This window comes from Capra hircus, chromosome 20 (assembly GCF_001704415.2).
Source record: "Capra hircus breed San Clemente chromosome 20, ASM170441v1, whole genome shotgun sequence".
NCBI lineage: Eukaryota > Metazoa > Chordata > Mammalia > Artiodactyla > Bovidae > Capra > Capra hircus.
Genome location: NC_030827.1, coordinates 33,734,756 through 33,751,163, shown reverse-complemented (window position 1 = coordinate 33,751,163; position 16,408 = coordinate 33,734,756). Strand labels below are relative to the sequence as shown.

The window sequence follows — 16,408 nt, the reverse complement described above, 5'->3', positions numbered from 1 at the left end:
CAGCTCCCAGGTAGAATCCTAAGCCGCTGACCTCCCTTCCCAGCACCCAGATGTTGCAACCCGGCTGAAGAAGGTGCGAGAAATAGCCCACTTGGAGAAGGAGGCAGCGAGGAAGATGCCGGTTTCAGAGCTGTCTGCCCTGGATACCGAGTTCAAAGTAGCTAAGAGGGTGCACAGGAGAATACCGGGACTCCCCCCAGAGTCCCCGCGGACCGCGGCCTTTCCGCCCCACCTGCCTGGAGCAGGGAGGCCAAGCCTCCACCATCCCAGCCCCGCGGTGGGCTGGAAAGCCGCAGGCAGGCAGCCGGCCGAGGCGCGGTGGGACCCGCGCCGCCCGGGGCCCCGCCCTCCGGCCCGCAGCGCTTCCTCTCTGCGCACAGGAGCCAGCAAGCGCCCCGCCCACTTCACATCTGGCCAATGGGCGCCCAGGCCGCGCGCTGTGTGGCCCCGCCCCCGCCAGGGAAACTTGAAGCTGCAGAAAAGTTTGTACAGAGGCTGGACGGGCAAGAGCGGAGCTGGAAACCCGGCAGCCTGAGAGGAAGATGAACCGCCCCAGGTCAGAGCCTCGGGCCGAGAGGACCTCAAGCCGCCCCCAGGGCGTCAGAAGCGCCCTCAGCTCTAGCCGCCAGCCCCGGTAGCCGCACGCGCTGCCCTGGGCTGGGGAGGAGGGCGGCCCGAGCCGGGTACCCAGGCTCGGTGCCACCAGCGCGGTGCCGCCGCACACCTGAGAGCTGTCCGCCCACGGACGATTCCCGCGGGCTCCGCAAAACTTGGATCGTCTTTGAAGAAACGAAGGAAAAGACGAAGGAATAAAGCAATCCATGATCGGGCTTTACTGACCCATTTCGCTGCCCTTCTGTTTCTCCAAGTTTTTGAAAGCTGACCACTGACCCCAGTTCCGGAAAACTGGCAGCCACCGAGAGCAGGCTCTGAGAAGGCAGAGGCTTGGCAAGCTCCACACTGAGCAGGGCACGGCTGAGGGCAGGTTGAAGGCTTGTCCAGGACATCTGAGGCTTGACCCTGGGGGCTTACGTAACTGCAACCTCCGCGGCTGCCACAGGTGAGACAGGGTTGGGGGCACTGGGCAGAGAGCGGTGCGGGCGCCCCTTGAGCGTAGCCAGGAAATGAAGAGTGCTCTCTTCAAATTATCTTCCATAACTTGTTTTCAGCGAGACTTTTATTGACTCAGAATCTGTCGGGAAAACGAGCAAGCCAGTTTTCCCTTGAGATAGGTCTTGTTCATCTTGGCAGTGGAATGAGCTGGGTTGGGGAGAGGAGAGAAAGACAGTATCAACGTATAAATATTAATGCCCGTAGAGTGGTGCTGCCGGCAGGACTTATCCGGAGCCTGGAGATTTAGGTTGCTGCAGTTGGTAAGTGACTGCAGTCCACAATGTTGGATCGAGTTGCTCCCCCGATCTCTCATCAGCATATTGTTTCTCGGGAGCGGGTCTGACACCTTTTTGCAGGTGGTAATTTCTGCTCATCGCTTCTTCGTCTCTCTCCTATTCTCCACAGACCCAGCCTCGCACTCCAAGGCAGTGTACCGTCGGCCACCACCATGACCGCCCCTGGGACCAATGCATCATCCTCCCAGGCCTCCAACCCACTGAACAGCCCAGTGACCATCCCGGCGGTGATGTTCATCTTCGGGGTGGTGGGCAACCTGGTGGCCATCGTGGTGCTCTGTAAGTCGCGCAAAGAGCAGAAGGAGACGACTTTCTACACACTGGTATGCGGGCTGGCGGTCACCGACCTGCTGGGCACGTTGTTGGTGAGCCCGGTGACCATCGCCACCTACTTGAAGGGCCAGTGGCCCGGGGGCCACGCGCTGTGCGAGTACAGCACCTTCATCCTGCTCTTCTTTGGCCTGTCGGGGCTCAGCATCATCTGTGCGATGAGTATCGAGCGCTACCTGGCCATCAACCACGCCTACTTCTACAGCCACTACGTGGACAAGCGGCTGGCGGGGCTCACGCTCTTCGCGGTCTACGCGTCCAACGTGCTCTTCTGCGCGCTGCCCAGCATGGGCCTGGGCAGTTCGCGGCTGCAGTACCCGGCCACCTGGTGCTTCATCGACTGGACCACCAACGTGACAGCGCACGCCGCCTTCTCCTACATGTATGCGGGCTTCAGTTCCTTCCTCATCCTCGCCACCGTGCTCTGCAACGTGCTCGTGTGCGGCGCGCTGCTCCGCATGCACCGACAGTTCATGCGCCGCACCTCGCTGGGCACCGAGCAGCAGCACCACGCGGCCGCCGCCGCCGTCGCCTTGGCCCCGACCGCCTGCCGGGCTCCCCCGGCCGCCTCCTCCCCCGCCCTGCCGCGCCTCAGCGACTTTCGCCGCCGCCGGAGCTTCCGCCGCATCGCGGGTGCGGAGATCCAGATGGTCATCTTACTCATCGCCACCTCCCTGGTGGTGCTCATCTGCTCCATTCCACTTGTGGTGAGTGGCAGGGGTCAGGGCCCCACTCGGCCCTTTTCCTGCGTCCACCTCCCTCCTCCATCTCCCGCTCCCTGCTCTCCCTCTCCTCGGCCACCGGCCACCGACGTGTCTCCTCCAGGTCGGGACTGGGGTCCCCACGCCCAGGCTCTTTTTAGGCCCCATCGCTAGCGAGGTGCAGCAGGTGCTTTTCCCCTACATCGCCGAGTTTCTTTCCCCGAAAGCCTGGTTTCCTCTCCCTCCCGGGACAGCCCCTACCTCTGGCTGCCTGACAGTGGCCTTGAGCCTTCCGAGAACGCGCGCCGCTCTCGGTCAGATGTAGAGAGGAAACCGCTGTAGTAGTGTGACTGAGCCCCATCCTCAGGCGGAATCCGAACCGTCGGGGCCGGTGATTTGTTTGGTGTCCACTCCTTACAGTAGTAGCGTTTTTAGTGTTCTGATTTATGTCCTTTTAAAAAAATTTTTCTTTTGGTAGCTTATGTCGAATTTTAGAGCTTGAAGGAATATTGGATGCATTTTGGTCTAACTCCTTCACTTTACACTGGGAATTACTTGCTTAAAATAATCCCGCAGAACTAGACTGTCAAGCTAAATTCCTTGCTCTTTGCCATGCAGTGAGTCCCCCGGGAAAACATCTCGGTGCACATGTGGTCCTCCACGGGCGAGGCCCAGAGCTTCATTCTTTCTAGGGGCCAGGAAAGCAAGGTGTTTCAGGGGACCTGTTGAGGGTAGGCTGATGCATCTGGGGTATTGAATTCACATTCTCAACTGTGAGAGGTAGAGTGCCTTTCTAGAGAGATGGGGCTTTAGAGATGGTCACCTTATTTATTGCCAAGCCAAAGCTGTGCAACTTGAGATGAACCTCAGACCAATCTAACCCCGACGCTGCTTCTGTATTATGACGTCATGTCTCCCTCCTAGAACACTTCTAATTTTGGCCTTCGAAACAGTGTGTCTGAGTCTGGGTTTTGGTACCTTTAAGGACACCATCTTCTTTAAAATTGCCTGTGCATTAACTTTTAAAATGTTTTAAAATGTTACAAGCAGTAAGTTTGAAAGTCTGCCTAGCTCTCCTCTCTTTGCACTAGAGACCCATGGGCAGATGCACATAATAAATACTTCATCTAGAGTTTCTCATGAAAGCAACTAGTCCTGAGGTTTTCTATATCTCAAAACACCGCATTCCTGGAAATTCTAAACTATCAACTTGAAAAAGTTGGGGTTTTTTTTGAACGCTGATTGGGAGCATGAGAAAATAAATGTTATAGGGTATTATTCCATCTTTTCCCTTACTAATACTGTTCAGAGATTTTAAGATAAAAATATATCATAAAATTGATGTTATATCTAATAAAATATTTTAATATAAAATATTATATAAAATTACAGATGGATAAAATTCCTTCCGTCTGTAAATGGAACTGCAAGGTGGCCAGTGATTGGCCAAAAGGGCCTTTAAACCATCCCAGGGCCCAGGATAATTTACGGAGTTAATTGAGCCACATAAACATATTTTACTGTCTGTAATGGCACCTTTAGAATAGAGGGAGATTTTAGAAGAAACAACTCTCTCGCTGGGGCCTCTTTCTGTGGCCTCTGCCTTATGTTTTACAGAACAGTAAATGCCAGAGTGAGTGGTTGTTATTTACAGAACATCCACTTTAAGGAACTGAGGAATCAGAGCTACAGGTTTAGCAACACGCACAGAACTTTTAAACTGTGTTTTGGTTGGAGGCAAGCATGCGAAGCTGTTGATGACCACCCAGTCAAAGACGAACTGTTCTCTTCAAAGCTTCTTATGGGCTGAAATGGTAGATCTGATGGCAAAGCCATTTATCACAAAGACTTTGACATTATTTGAGGAATAAGAGGCAAGAAATTATAGGAGTTATATTTGTGGTTTGCAGACTGACCACATTTAAACTAACAAGGACTGTCTACTCTTTGTAAAGTCAGTGTTGTGTAGTGATATTAAGTCTTTTTACCCTGCAAATTGAAAATGGCTCAGCTGAGAAATAATCGCATAGACATACCTTTGGAAGTAATAAGAAATCATACAAGTAATGGTAGCTTCAGAACAGATTTAATTGTAAATTAATGATAAGAATGATGTCATTATATTACTCACCCACACACAGTTTAGCAATGACTGAAAGAATTAAAAGGGAAGCATCCACAACTGTAGCCTTCCTTGGATCACTTTTACAACTTTCTTGGCTTTTTTTTTTTTTTTCCACATTTCTCACATTCATGTTGTAATTTGAGTTGAAAAATTCTGAACTCTGACTTTTAAAACAGTCAGATCTATCTTCAGTTTCAAGGAAACTAATGAAGAATCTCTTTTAACTTTATCAAATCAAGTTGGTTGGTAATCCTATTTGAGGCAAATCAAACCCTTCCAAACATTTAAAATGCTTTGGAAATAATAGAGCAAATACAGTTTATGTGCAGTTTCACAAATCTTGACTTACAGTACATAAGGAAAACAAGCATCACTGCAAAGCGGCCACATTTGTATCTTTCGGATACCAGAGAAAGAAAAACGACAGTGGCTCTTAGAAGGCAGTTGATATTGCATTTAGTATAAAAGTCAATTTTAATTTGTTCTCCAAAATATAAATATCTCATAAAATAGATTTTGGAATGGAAATTTGAGAAAGGTTAGAAAAATTAATTGCAGTTATATAAGGAACTGTGCTGAAGTTGCAAAATTTTCTAAAGTGAGTCACAAGCAATGAAGAGAAAAGATGTAAATACAGTCAACAGGGAACATTGCATGACAAGGTTTAGTGGGACAAGGTTAATGTCATTTTGTCTGTTCTGTTTATAAGCAGTCTCTGGTTTTTGAAATACAAGAGAAGCTAAAGAAGTGAAAGCGTTTATGCTCAAAATAAATAAAAGGGAATGAATTCTTTAGAAATATGCAAGTGAGACAGCCTAAGGTCCTGGTGTTAAATGCTGCAGCTGGATCAATGTCTGGTACCTAATTTTGTTACTAATGTTAGACATTATTGTAACCCAGTCTTTGGCCTAGGGCTAAACGGTTACACTACAGGATTTGAAAGGCATTTTCCCCCACGCACAGGCATGCTATGGCAGTATTTATTGCTTACTTGTTTCTTTTATTTTCTTTCTTCTTACTCTGAATTAGGAAGCCTTCACCTCTATTAAGAGTAGAATGGCCAGTTTGATTCATCTTCTGCCTGGGAGGAGTGAAACTTAGAAAATAGCTTCCTTTAAGTGTTTATTTGGTTCCTTAGTATAGTTGTCTATATAAGCCTTCATCAGCATTTGATCGCCAAAGGTTTATTAGAGCAGAGGAAAACTGTGTAAATAGATACACTTTTGTTCACTGCAGGCAGACTGGAAGTGGAAACTAAAAGAAACTGATGGGGTCCCAGATGAGTTAAAAATCACATCTAGAGGTACATGAAGAATGCCATAAATCCAGGCACTATTACAGCAGAACCTGAAGGATTTGATTACTTTTCAAATAAATTTGGCTAAATTTTTTAAAAAAAGTACCAATTCCGAAAAGCAGAATTTTAACCAGAACATAAAATTGCAGACCCAGGAGTAGTACCTTGAAGACTGTGGAGCAGCACATAAAAGTAAGGTTGTTTTCCCTGCTTTTCCTCTGAATCTTTAAAAAAGCTCTAGGAAGACAGGAGGGCTGACCAACATTTTCACTGTCTCTGCACCTCAGATTCCTCAACTGCAGATAATGACTTTATTTCATGCTATTTCCTGGGTGAGTGAGTCCTAGTCTAAGGCTCTTTGCACCATGCTTTGCTGACCTGTCAAGGCTTGATTTTATGGAACATCTGCTAACAAGATCTCTTCCCCCCAGAACTGAAGTAATTCTTGAAGGTTCTTGTTAGAATGTTGAAAATTAAGGGTTCAAAGAAACTAAACACTTCAGAAGTAAATTTTCAGTGTGCACACTGACCTGTAGAGGTGAAGCAGTTGGTCTGCAGTTAAATGGCCGGTCAGTGATGCAGAGGGAAGGAGAACTGAGCTCTCATTCCACCACCCACCCAAGAACTCTCTCCACTCTCCTTTACTTAGAGATTTTTGTCACTAAATTAAAAAAAAAAAAAAAAAGGAGGTGGGAAGAATTTCTAGTAACAGCTGTGTCAATTTTAGACCCTTCACAGGGCAGTTAGATAACTGATCACACATAGATCATTCCTTGCATGTTTTCGGAACAGAACAAGGAGCACATACAAATCCAATCACTGGTTATCGTCATTTATTGGAAAGCATTTCTGTTTCGACCGTCAACTACCAAATCAGTCTAATCAAAATTTCAACATTCCTCTTCAATTAGACATTCCCTGCCAACAGGTTAATTCATTAAACAGGAAGTATGTGTTTTAGATACCATGCGCGTCATTAACTATACCCCAAAGCGACTCTAAGCTGTGGTTTTCGTATTATTGATGTACTCCACAGTAGCCAAGCTTCCACATATTTGTACTAAGCCCTTTCATGTTTTTGCTCATAAATTATATGGAGCAGAGAGCCAGGATTTGAACAGAACTGGGCATTTATCTTTATAACATGTAGCCTTCCTTATAACTTTCCCATCATCACATTTAATTTTGGGTTTATCATGTTTTTTCCAAGTTATGTTCCTGAATCTTAATCTCTAGCCGTCCTCAACAAGTTTGGAATATTGTCATGTATGCCAGTTCTAACAATAAGCCACATGTGCAAATCTGCAGCTAATAGACTACAGACTATAGCTGAAATGGACTAATTGCAAGAGACTACATACATTGTTTGTATTCAGTGAATTCTTTTAAGGTGTTCCCCCACCTGCCTCCCACTCAGAGGTTCGGTTTTCTCAGCAGCACACTCTTCCAACACTGAAAACTGCCTGAACACGTTTATTTGTGTAACATACAGAGCCTGTTGGACAAGAATTGCAGAAAAGTGCTCTCTCCTCCCTTCGTGACGCTGGAGTCCTGCTGTGGATGGTCCCAGCTTAATCTGGGGTCTACCCCTTTGGGGAAGCAAATCAAGTAAAGCCTTTAAAGTGAGGCAGAGATGGCTGTGGTTTTTTGAAATCTAGTGAAGTGCGTGGAGCTTTTGCTCACTTTTGTCTTCTTTCTCTCTATTCAAGTCAGTCTCCATTGAGATCACGCTGCAAAGGAAAGCTCCGTCTTCATTTTTTTTCAAATCATTTTACCAGCTTTTGAGAGTGTTTTCATATACATTTGGAATGTTGCTTTTCATACTCATCTTTGTTGCTACCCCATGAGCTCTGCTTTCCTGAGAAGACATGAAATGACCAGGTTCACTAGCTTATATTAATTGTAAGTCCCCTGCCCACCGCGCCCCCGCCGACACACACCATGGAACACTGAAATAAGGCTCCTTTTCATGCCCTTATAGTTTCAATTAATTACTACTGAGCATGAAGTGAGCCACAAAATAATTCTTTGCTTGCTTCTTGTCACCTTGATTATGAAAGTTCACTATTAATTTTTTTTACAACACTGACTTTTCTGAAGGGTCATAGGAATTTTAAAAAATAAATAGTAACTCCTAGTTTATTCCCTTAAATAGCTACAAATTTCATTCCTTCTACAGCCATTTCAGGTGTTAAAAAAATTTCCTCCTTTCAGTAGTAAATGTGTTTCCCTCAAGGAATCGGTGGGAGAAACAACTACCAATGAAGTATTTCAATGTTAAAATTTTAAGAATGCAAACTTTAGACCTAAAATTCTGTTCTGAAAGAGGGTCTTGAAGCAGCTGGGCAAACCTCTTAGGGAGGGCTGTGGGACCAACTCCCAAGTAGAGCAACACTGCCACCTACTGGCTAGAAGTCTCAAATTCACCCAAATCCCGCCTAGGGTTTTTTCTAGAGGCTTCACTCAGAGGGGAGAAGGAAATGGCAACCCACTCCAGTATTCTTGCCTGGAGAGTCCCAGGGACGGAGGAGCCTGGTCGGCTGCCGTCTATGGGGTCGCACAGAGTCGGACACGACTGAAGCAAGTTAGCAGCAGCAGCAGCACACTCAGAGGAGGGCCTGATACTAAATCCAGATTTAAATCCATCATTTCTTTTACCCTTAACAACCTACTGTGTGATGTGAGTAAAATATATGCTTTGTATTTTACCAATAATTCCATTGTCAGGAGATAATTCTTAAGCAGAAAGCTAGCTAGCCTGGTAAAACAGAAAAAGCAACATGAAAGTAATTTGGAGACCTGAGGCCCAGGCCAGAATCAGCCACCAACAGAGTGGGGGATCTAAGTAAGGTTCTCAAAACTTCCTGGTTTCAGTAACACTTCATCTGAGAAAAGGCCCATAGACCTGAGGGAATCTCTGTGCCCAGGCAGAGCTGAGAACCTCAGTGAAGAGTATGGTAGGAAGAAACCAAGATGCTTTGTTCCATTGGTTTTTGAAAGGACAGAAAGTCAGTCATCCTTTGTCTTGGTTGAATCATTTATACAAACATAGTTTCTAAAAATATTTTAAGAGTTGTCATCATAGGAACTTCACTGCAGGGGAGTGTGAGTTCTTTCCCTAGTCAGGGAACTTAAGATCTCACATGCTGTGTGGTTTGGCCAAAAAAAAAAAAGCGTAGTCATCATATACTGTTGTTCATTCTAGTACACTTTTTATTTGGCTGTCTTCCAGAGATCAAGGGAATAATTTCATCTTAGAGCCATTTTATCATTTTATTCTATGAGAGTTACAGGGCTGTATGTAATTGCTTATCCAAAATATTTAGGACCAAGTGTGTTTTAAATTCAGAATTTCTTGGCTTTTAGAAAAGTAATTTAGTAATCTACATATATGTAATATCCCCATCAGAAACTGGAATGGGACCTCTGGAGCAAAACATGGGAATATTCACATCAAGTGGAATAAATAAAATTGTAAATAGCATCATGGTCTAGTCAGTTCAGGTTTTGCAACTGAAAACAAAACAAATGAATATCAAAACAATAGCAACTTCTTGATAAAGGATTATAGACCTGTAGTTGATTGAGGTCTAAATTCCAATATAGGAAGAAGTAGAAATATAGTTACACCCCACTGATCTAGTATCATTTAGAAATGTTTCATTTAAGTTGACTTTTGCAGATTAATGAGAATTATTTACATGTTTTAGGCTTCTTTTTATCCCATTTGTTATAATTCTAAAATATCCCTATTCTTTCTTAGTGATTCATACACCATAAATATTATCATACTGTATAACAAAGTGGCAGTGTCATCAACTCTTCTTAATGGTAGACATATTTGCCCTTGATTAAATGGCTCCAGCTATGCTTTTATAGTTCTTTCTTCTTTTTATGGTTTTTAATGCATCTTTCTTGGCTGTGAGACTCACCTCTTACTTCTCCCTGACCTAAAATAGTTACTAATGGCAAGTAATAATTATCAAATAATTATATTACCTTAAAAACCACTAATTTTATATGAATTAGTGTGAGATTTTTATATAATGATCCTGGTGGAATTAGAAGTAAGACTCAGATAGCATCATCATCCTTTAACAGTAAAATTTTGGGTTTTTTGGTGTGTGTCTTGTGTGTGTGTGTATTTATATATACATATTTATTTAGATATAATTGACATATAACATTATATTCATTTCAAGTGTATAGCATGATTCGATATTTGTATATATTGCAAAATAATCACTATGATAAGTCTAATTAACATCCATCCCCACACTTAGTTACAAGATGTTTTTCTCATGATGAGAGCTTTTAAGATCTACTCTTTAGCAGTAAATATGGAAGTGTATATAGACAACAAACTAGTGGTTCCCAATGGGGAGAGAGAGGGGGATACAATATAGAGGTAGGGAATTAAGAGGTAAAATTATTAGGTATTAAATAAGATACAAGGATATATTGTACAACACAGACAATATAGCCAGTACTGACTATATTTATATAATAGCCAGTACTCCATTTATATAATAACTATAAATGGACTATTACCTTTAATAATTGTGAATCACTATACTGTACACCTGTCATTTATATAATATTGTACTTTAATTTTTAAAAAGAGAGAGAAAATAAGAAGTGCCTTTCCCACTAAGGAATAAAATGATGGTTTTCCTCAAATTTACAAATTTATACTCTCTTCATTGAGTCTGGTCTCTCCAGAGTGCTCCCAGCTATTTATTCTAAAATGCTCCAGAGATACAAAGGAGGGGTGGATTCCAGTGGAGACTTCAGGATGGATTCAAGAGTGACAGATGTTGAACAGAACTATAGTTCCCAAGCAGCAGGGAGCCAGTGAAGGTTTAGCAGCCAAGTAGCATAATCAAATCGGCATTTGAGAAATAATCTTCTGGTGGCAGTTTGGAGGATGGTTTGGAGAGAACAGGAAGTGGAGATGGGAAAGCCAGTTTGGTGGTTGATGCAATAATCTAGGTGAGGAATGCAGTTAGAGGAAGAAAAAGAAACCTAACTGGGAAAGATTTTCTTTTTTTCTTTTTTTTTATTATTTATTTATTGACACATAATTGGTTTATGGAAAAGGTTTTTGAAGTAAGAGTTGATAACACGAGATTATTATTATAACTAGGGAACAGCTTCATATAGAGAAAATAAAAAGTATTCTCTGGCCATTCTAGATGATAACAGATTCAAATACTGGTTTAAAATTTCCGAGTTTAAAAGTTTTTCACTATTCTGTGAGAAAGCACAGAAATGACGTTAATAAAATTCTTCTCCAGGAACCTTTATGCCTATGTTACCTGTACACACCACATTGCATTATTTTATCCATCTTTGACCTAGAGAAGCTATTCATAAGGTAGTTACTGATATATTAAAGTTATACTAACTTGATAAATGGTAATCGGTGGTCTTCCTGGTTCTATATATGCTGCTCTTTTCTCGGCAATTTTTTTAAGTTTCAAAATTCTTTTTGACCATGCTCCAAGGCATGTGGGATCTTAGTTCCCCTATCCAAGGATTGACCCCAGGCCCACTCCATTGTAAGTACCAGTCTTAACCACTGAACCACCAGGGAAGTCCCTCTTGGCATTTATTAACAGAAAAGAGGGCAGCTAATGTTACTAATGGTTCAGTCGCACCCGCAGTGCAGGAGACCTGGGTTAGATCCCTGCGGCGGGAACACCCCCTGGAGGAAGTCGTGGCAACCCACTCCAGTATTCTTGTCGGGAAAATCCCATGGACAGAGGAGCCTGGCGGGCTACCGTCCATGGGGTCGCAAAGAGTCGGACAGACTGAGCGACTGAGCACTCTCAAGGCTACTAACTTAGACGTTGCATGCAAATATTTTCCCAGTTGCTGAATGAATGCTAAACACTAAACGTGGGCATCTCCTTTCCGCAGGTGCGGGTGTTCGTCAACCAGTTATATCGGCCACACCTGGAGCCAGTCATCAGCAAAAACCCAGATTTGCAGGCCATCCGAATTGCTTCTGTGAACCCCATCCTGGACCCCTGGATATACATCCTCCTGCGGAAGACAGTGCTCAGTAAAGCCATAGAGAAGATCAAATGCCTCTTCTGCCGCATCGGCGGGTCGCGCAGGGAGCGTTCGGGGCCGCACTGCTCAGACAGCAGAAGGACGTCCTCCGCCGTGTCCGGCCACTCCCGCTCCTTCCTCTCCCGGGAGCTCAAGGAGATCAGCAGCACGTCGCAGACCCTCCTGTACACGCCAGAACTCAGTGAAAACGGCTTCGGGGGAGGCAGGAATCTGCTGCCAGGTGTGCCCGGCGTGGGCCTGACCCAAATAGACAGCACGTCGCTTAGGACTCTGCGGATATCGGAGACCTCAGACTCCTCACAGGGGCAGGACTCGGAGAGCTTCTTACTGGTGGACGAGGTGGGCGGGAGCTGCAGGACTGGGCCTGCCCCCAAGGGGAGCTCCCTGCAAGTCACGTTTCCCAGTGAAACGCTGAACTTATCAGAAAAATGTATATAGTAGTGAAGGGAAGACATACAGCACTATTTCTGGAAGCTTTGAAGATCCCGTGCAATAGACACATCAGTGAGCTGTTTGGCCAGTGCTGAGAGGGCTCTTTTCATCCTATCACGCACATTAGAGAACACCGGGGCTTCTGAGCACTTTGCAGACAGACGAGTTGCTCCTTCTGGGTCCTGAGGTCCGAAGCCTTGGCTGCCACCTTGCTGTGATAATAGCGTTTCGGTGACAACTTGATGGCTGGGAAGATGTACCCTCGGTTTTTCTACTTGACAGGAGGACAGCATAAGTTTTGCTATTTTCATAAAATCAAGAGCTTTATATGTGGCACACAGCAGAAGTCCATGTACAGAAGGGCTCTATTCCAATAAACCATAAAGGACTGCCTGTGGATGATTTAAGAGTCTCACTAAAGCATGAAATGTGAATTTTATTGTTGTAAATATGATTTAAGGTATTTAAAGTATTTTCTTCTCTGTGAGAAGGTTTATTGTTAATACGAGGTATAATAAAGTTGTGGTAATCCCTCTCCCCATAGTATAACCAGCTGAAGTTGCAGATGTTAAGATATTTTTCATAACCAAGGTGAGGCCATGGTGTTGAAAATTCAGTGAGTCAGATCTATAAAATAAGTACAATTTTTTTAAAGAGTTTAGCACTATTAAAGAAATAAAGCAAAATGCTATTTAAGACATGGACATTACAGGCCAAAATATTAAAATTCTTTCCAAGCTATGTGTAATACATAGTGAAAAACGTTTAGTGATGCTGCATGTATCTATCCAGAAAACTGTGATTTCAGGAGAACCTAACATGCTGATAAATATTTTGTACTTTTGTCTTCATTAGCTGGTACTTTTAAAAATGTAACAAAGCTTTAAAAAAGTGTTAGTAACCCATAATTGAAGTGTATAATATAAAAAGTAAGCAGCTTGTTTTCCCCCTTGGAAATGTGTATAGTTTTACTTTCCTAAGGAATGACTTAGAATATTCTTTAAAATTTAAGAGAAAGGCAGATTGCACCATGAAGGGTTTTACAGGAGGTGTGGAAGGATTAGCCTTTCACAGATGTCACAACAGAAGAGGTACCACACTTGGGCATGTAAGAATCATCTTCTAAAAGTTTTGTGTAATGCCCAGTCATGCTGTGCACGTATCTGAAGCACCTTTCTCAAAGAAATACTGAGCATGTTTTGTTGCTTACAATGTCTTCGTGAATTGCTTGGTTGTAATTAAATTGAGCCTGATAGTAATGTGGTTTTAAGAAGCAGTTGTGCCAACTGAAATTATTTTGGAGATTATAATAAATAAATACACTCAATTGGAGTTCCATATCATCAGTTTTGGAAACTTGTGTGATTTTTGTGTGTTTCAGGTCATCTTCCATCTTTTTAAACTGAAATATTTTAACTTCTTTATTTTACAAATAATGTCCAACGTAAAGTTGCAAGAATAGCACAAAGCTTGGAGCCACTTAATAAAGAATGGCATTAAGAAACCAAGATCTGGGTGCAAAGTGTGCTCAAAATTACCAGTTTGTATGGATGGTGGCAGAGACAGTATTATGCTTAACCTGCTACATGTAAAGAATCTAAATATTTATTATTAAAACATTAGCATAGACTTGTGGCCTTTCCTACTTGTAAATTCTCTAGATCTCTGCTTTTCAAACTTTAGCATGCACGCATCAGTCATGCTAAACAAAGTCTTATTCAGAAGTTAGCAATACTAGTCAAGGTATACTCTCACTTGTCCCTTACTTCAGGTTCACCACCCAGAACGCTGATTCTAGCTGATTCTTATTTTTCCTAATTGAAATAAATCTCAAATATAATAACATTTTCCTTGTATTGTAGCATTTGCACAGAGTGCAACCATCATTCCTAATTCCAAAATAAACCACATACGCATTTGCAGTCACTCCCAATGCATCTTTCCCCCTAGACCAGGGCAACCTGGTCTACATCTCTATGGATTTGCCTATTCTGAACATACATGAAATCATACAATATGTGGCCTTTACTATCTGCATAATATTTTCAAGTTTCACTCACATAGCATGAATCAGTACTTTTTGATTTATAGCTGTAAACTCCGGGAGTTGGTGACGGACAGAGAGGCCTGGCATGCTGCGGTTCATGGGGTTGCAAAGAGTCGGACACGACTGAGTGACTGAACTGAATATTTCATTTGTGTGAATATACCACATTTTGTTTATCCATGCATCAGCTGATGGGCATTTGAATTAATTCCCTAATTTGGCTATTATTAATAATGCTGATAGCCACAGTTGTGTACAACTTTTTTTTGGGGGGGGAGATACTGCTTTATATCTGGGAGAGACATTTCTGTATATATCTGGGAGTGAAAGTGCTGAGTCATAAACTAACTACACATTTAATTTTTTGAGGAACTGCCACATGTTTTCCCAACTGCAACACTTTATATTCCCACCAGCAATGTCAAGTTCTCCATATCCTCAATACTTGTTATTGTCTTCTAAATTATAGTCATCCTAAAAGGCATGAGGAGCACAGAGGGTCCATGCTGATCAGGGTTTCCTTTCCCCATGATCTTGATCCATTCACTTCCTCACTCTCTTGGATTAATGAAGTATGGCTCAGCAGGGCCCTCAAGAGTCACCCTGTGCTCACGCTCAGCATTTGTGATCCATATACTTCTGTCAGAGGCATTTGATGCAAGCAAATCCACCCACCAGAATGTCACTGTCCTAGGTGGCGCAATGGTAAACAACCTGCTTGCCGAGATACGAGACGGGCCTCTATCCCTGCATCAGGGAGAATCCCCTGGAGGAGGAAATGGCAACCCACTCCAGTATTCTTGCCTGGAAAATCCCACGGAGAGAGGAGCCTAATGAGCTACAGTCTATGGGATCGCAAGAGTCAAACATGACGATGACTGAGCACACAGTAGGTATGAAGTGGTATCTCCCTGAGGTTTTGATTTGCATTTATTAGTGACAAATAACTGGAGAAGGAAATGGCAACGCACTCCAGTGTTCTTGCCTGGAGAATCCCAGGGACGGGGGAGCCTGGTGGGCTGCCGTCTATGGGGTCGCACAGAGTCGGACACGACTGAAGCGACTTAGCAGCAGCAGCAGTGACAAATAATGTTGAGAATCTTTTTATATGCATACTGGCCATTTGTAGATTTTCTCTGGAGAAATGGCCATTCAAATCATCTATGCATTTTTTAATTGGTTTATACGTCTGTATTAGTTCGCTAGGGCTGCCATAACAAAATACCATGAACTGGCTGACTTCAACAACAGAAATTTATTTTCTCACAGTTCTCGAAGTTGAAGGTCCAAGATCAAGGCACTGGCAGATGTGGTTTCTCCCAGGCCTCTCCCCTTGGCTTGCCATGGCTGCCTTTCTCCTATCTTACCACGTTGGGCTTCTCCGTACACACGCATCCCCGGTGTCTCTTAAGAGGACACTGGTCATACTGGATTAAGACCCACTCTTAGGACCTCATTCAACCTTAATTACCTCCTTAGAGGCCCACCTCTAAATACAGTCACATTGGGAGTTAGGGCTTTACCATGTGAATTTCAGAGGATACAATTCATTCCAAAACAATGTCTTTTTATTGTTGAGGCTGGCTTATTCTAAAAAGAACATTCAGCATTGTTCACCATCTAGTCCATTTTTATTTATAAGCTTTACCAACTATGCTATGCAAAGACAGTTGTTTGTGGTAGACTTGTTTCTGACCATTCAGAGCCCCTAACTTTCTCTGTAGGTCAGTTCTCATCTAAACGGTTAGTATTAAATCCTATCTGGTTCCAATAGGATATAACAGACAGGAAGATAACTGCAACACCAGTGGTTTCCCTGGTGGCTCAAACAGTAAAGAATCCACCTGAAGTGCAGGAGACCCAGGTTCATTACCTGGGTCAGGAAGATCCCCTAGGGAAGGGAATGGCTACCTACTCTAGAATTCTTGCCTAGATAATTCCATGAACTGAGAAACCTGCTAAGAGGTTTCTCAGAAGCCTGGAGAATTC

General features: G+C 43.4%; 1 protein-coding gene across 1 annotated transcript; it reads left to right on the top strand.

Moving 5' to 3' along the window:
• On the top strand, positions 581-13,718 carry PTGER4 (prostaglandin E receptor 4). Its single transcript, XM_018065503.1, has 3 exons — positions 581-1,060; positions 1,519-2,446; positions 11,785-13,718. The coding sequence occupies exons 2-3, from the start codon at positions 1,562-1,564 to the stop codon at positions 12,376-12,378; spliced, it is 1,479 nt and encodes a 492-aa protein (XP_017920992.1). The 5' UTR covers positions 581-1,060; positions 1,519-1,561; the 3' UTR covers positions 12,379-13,718.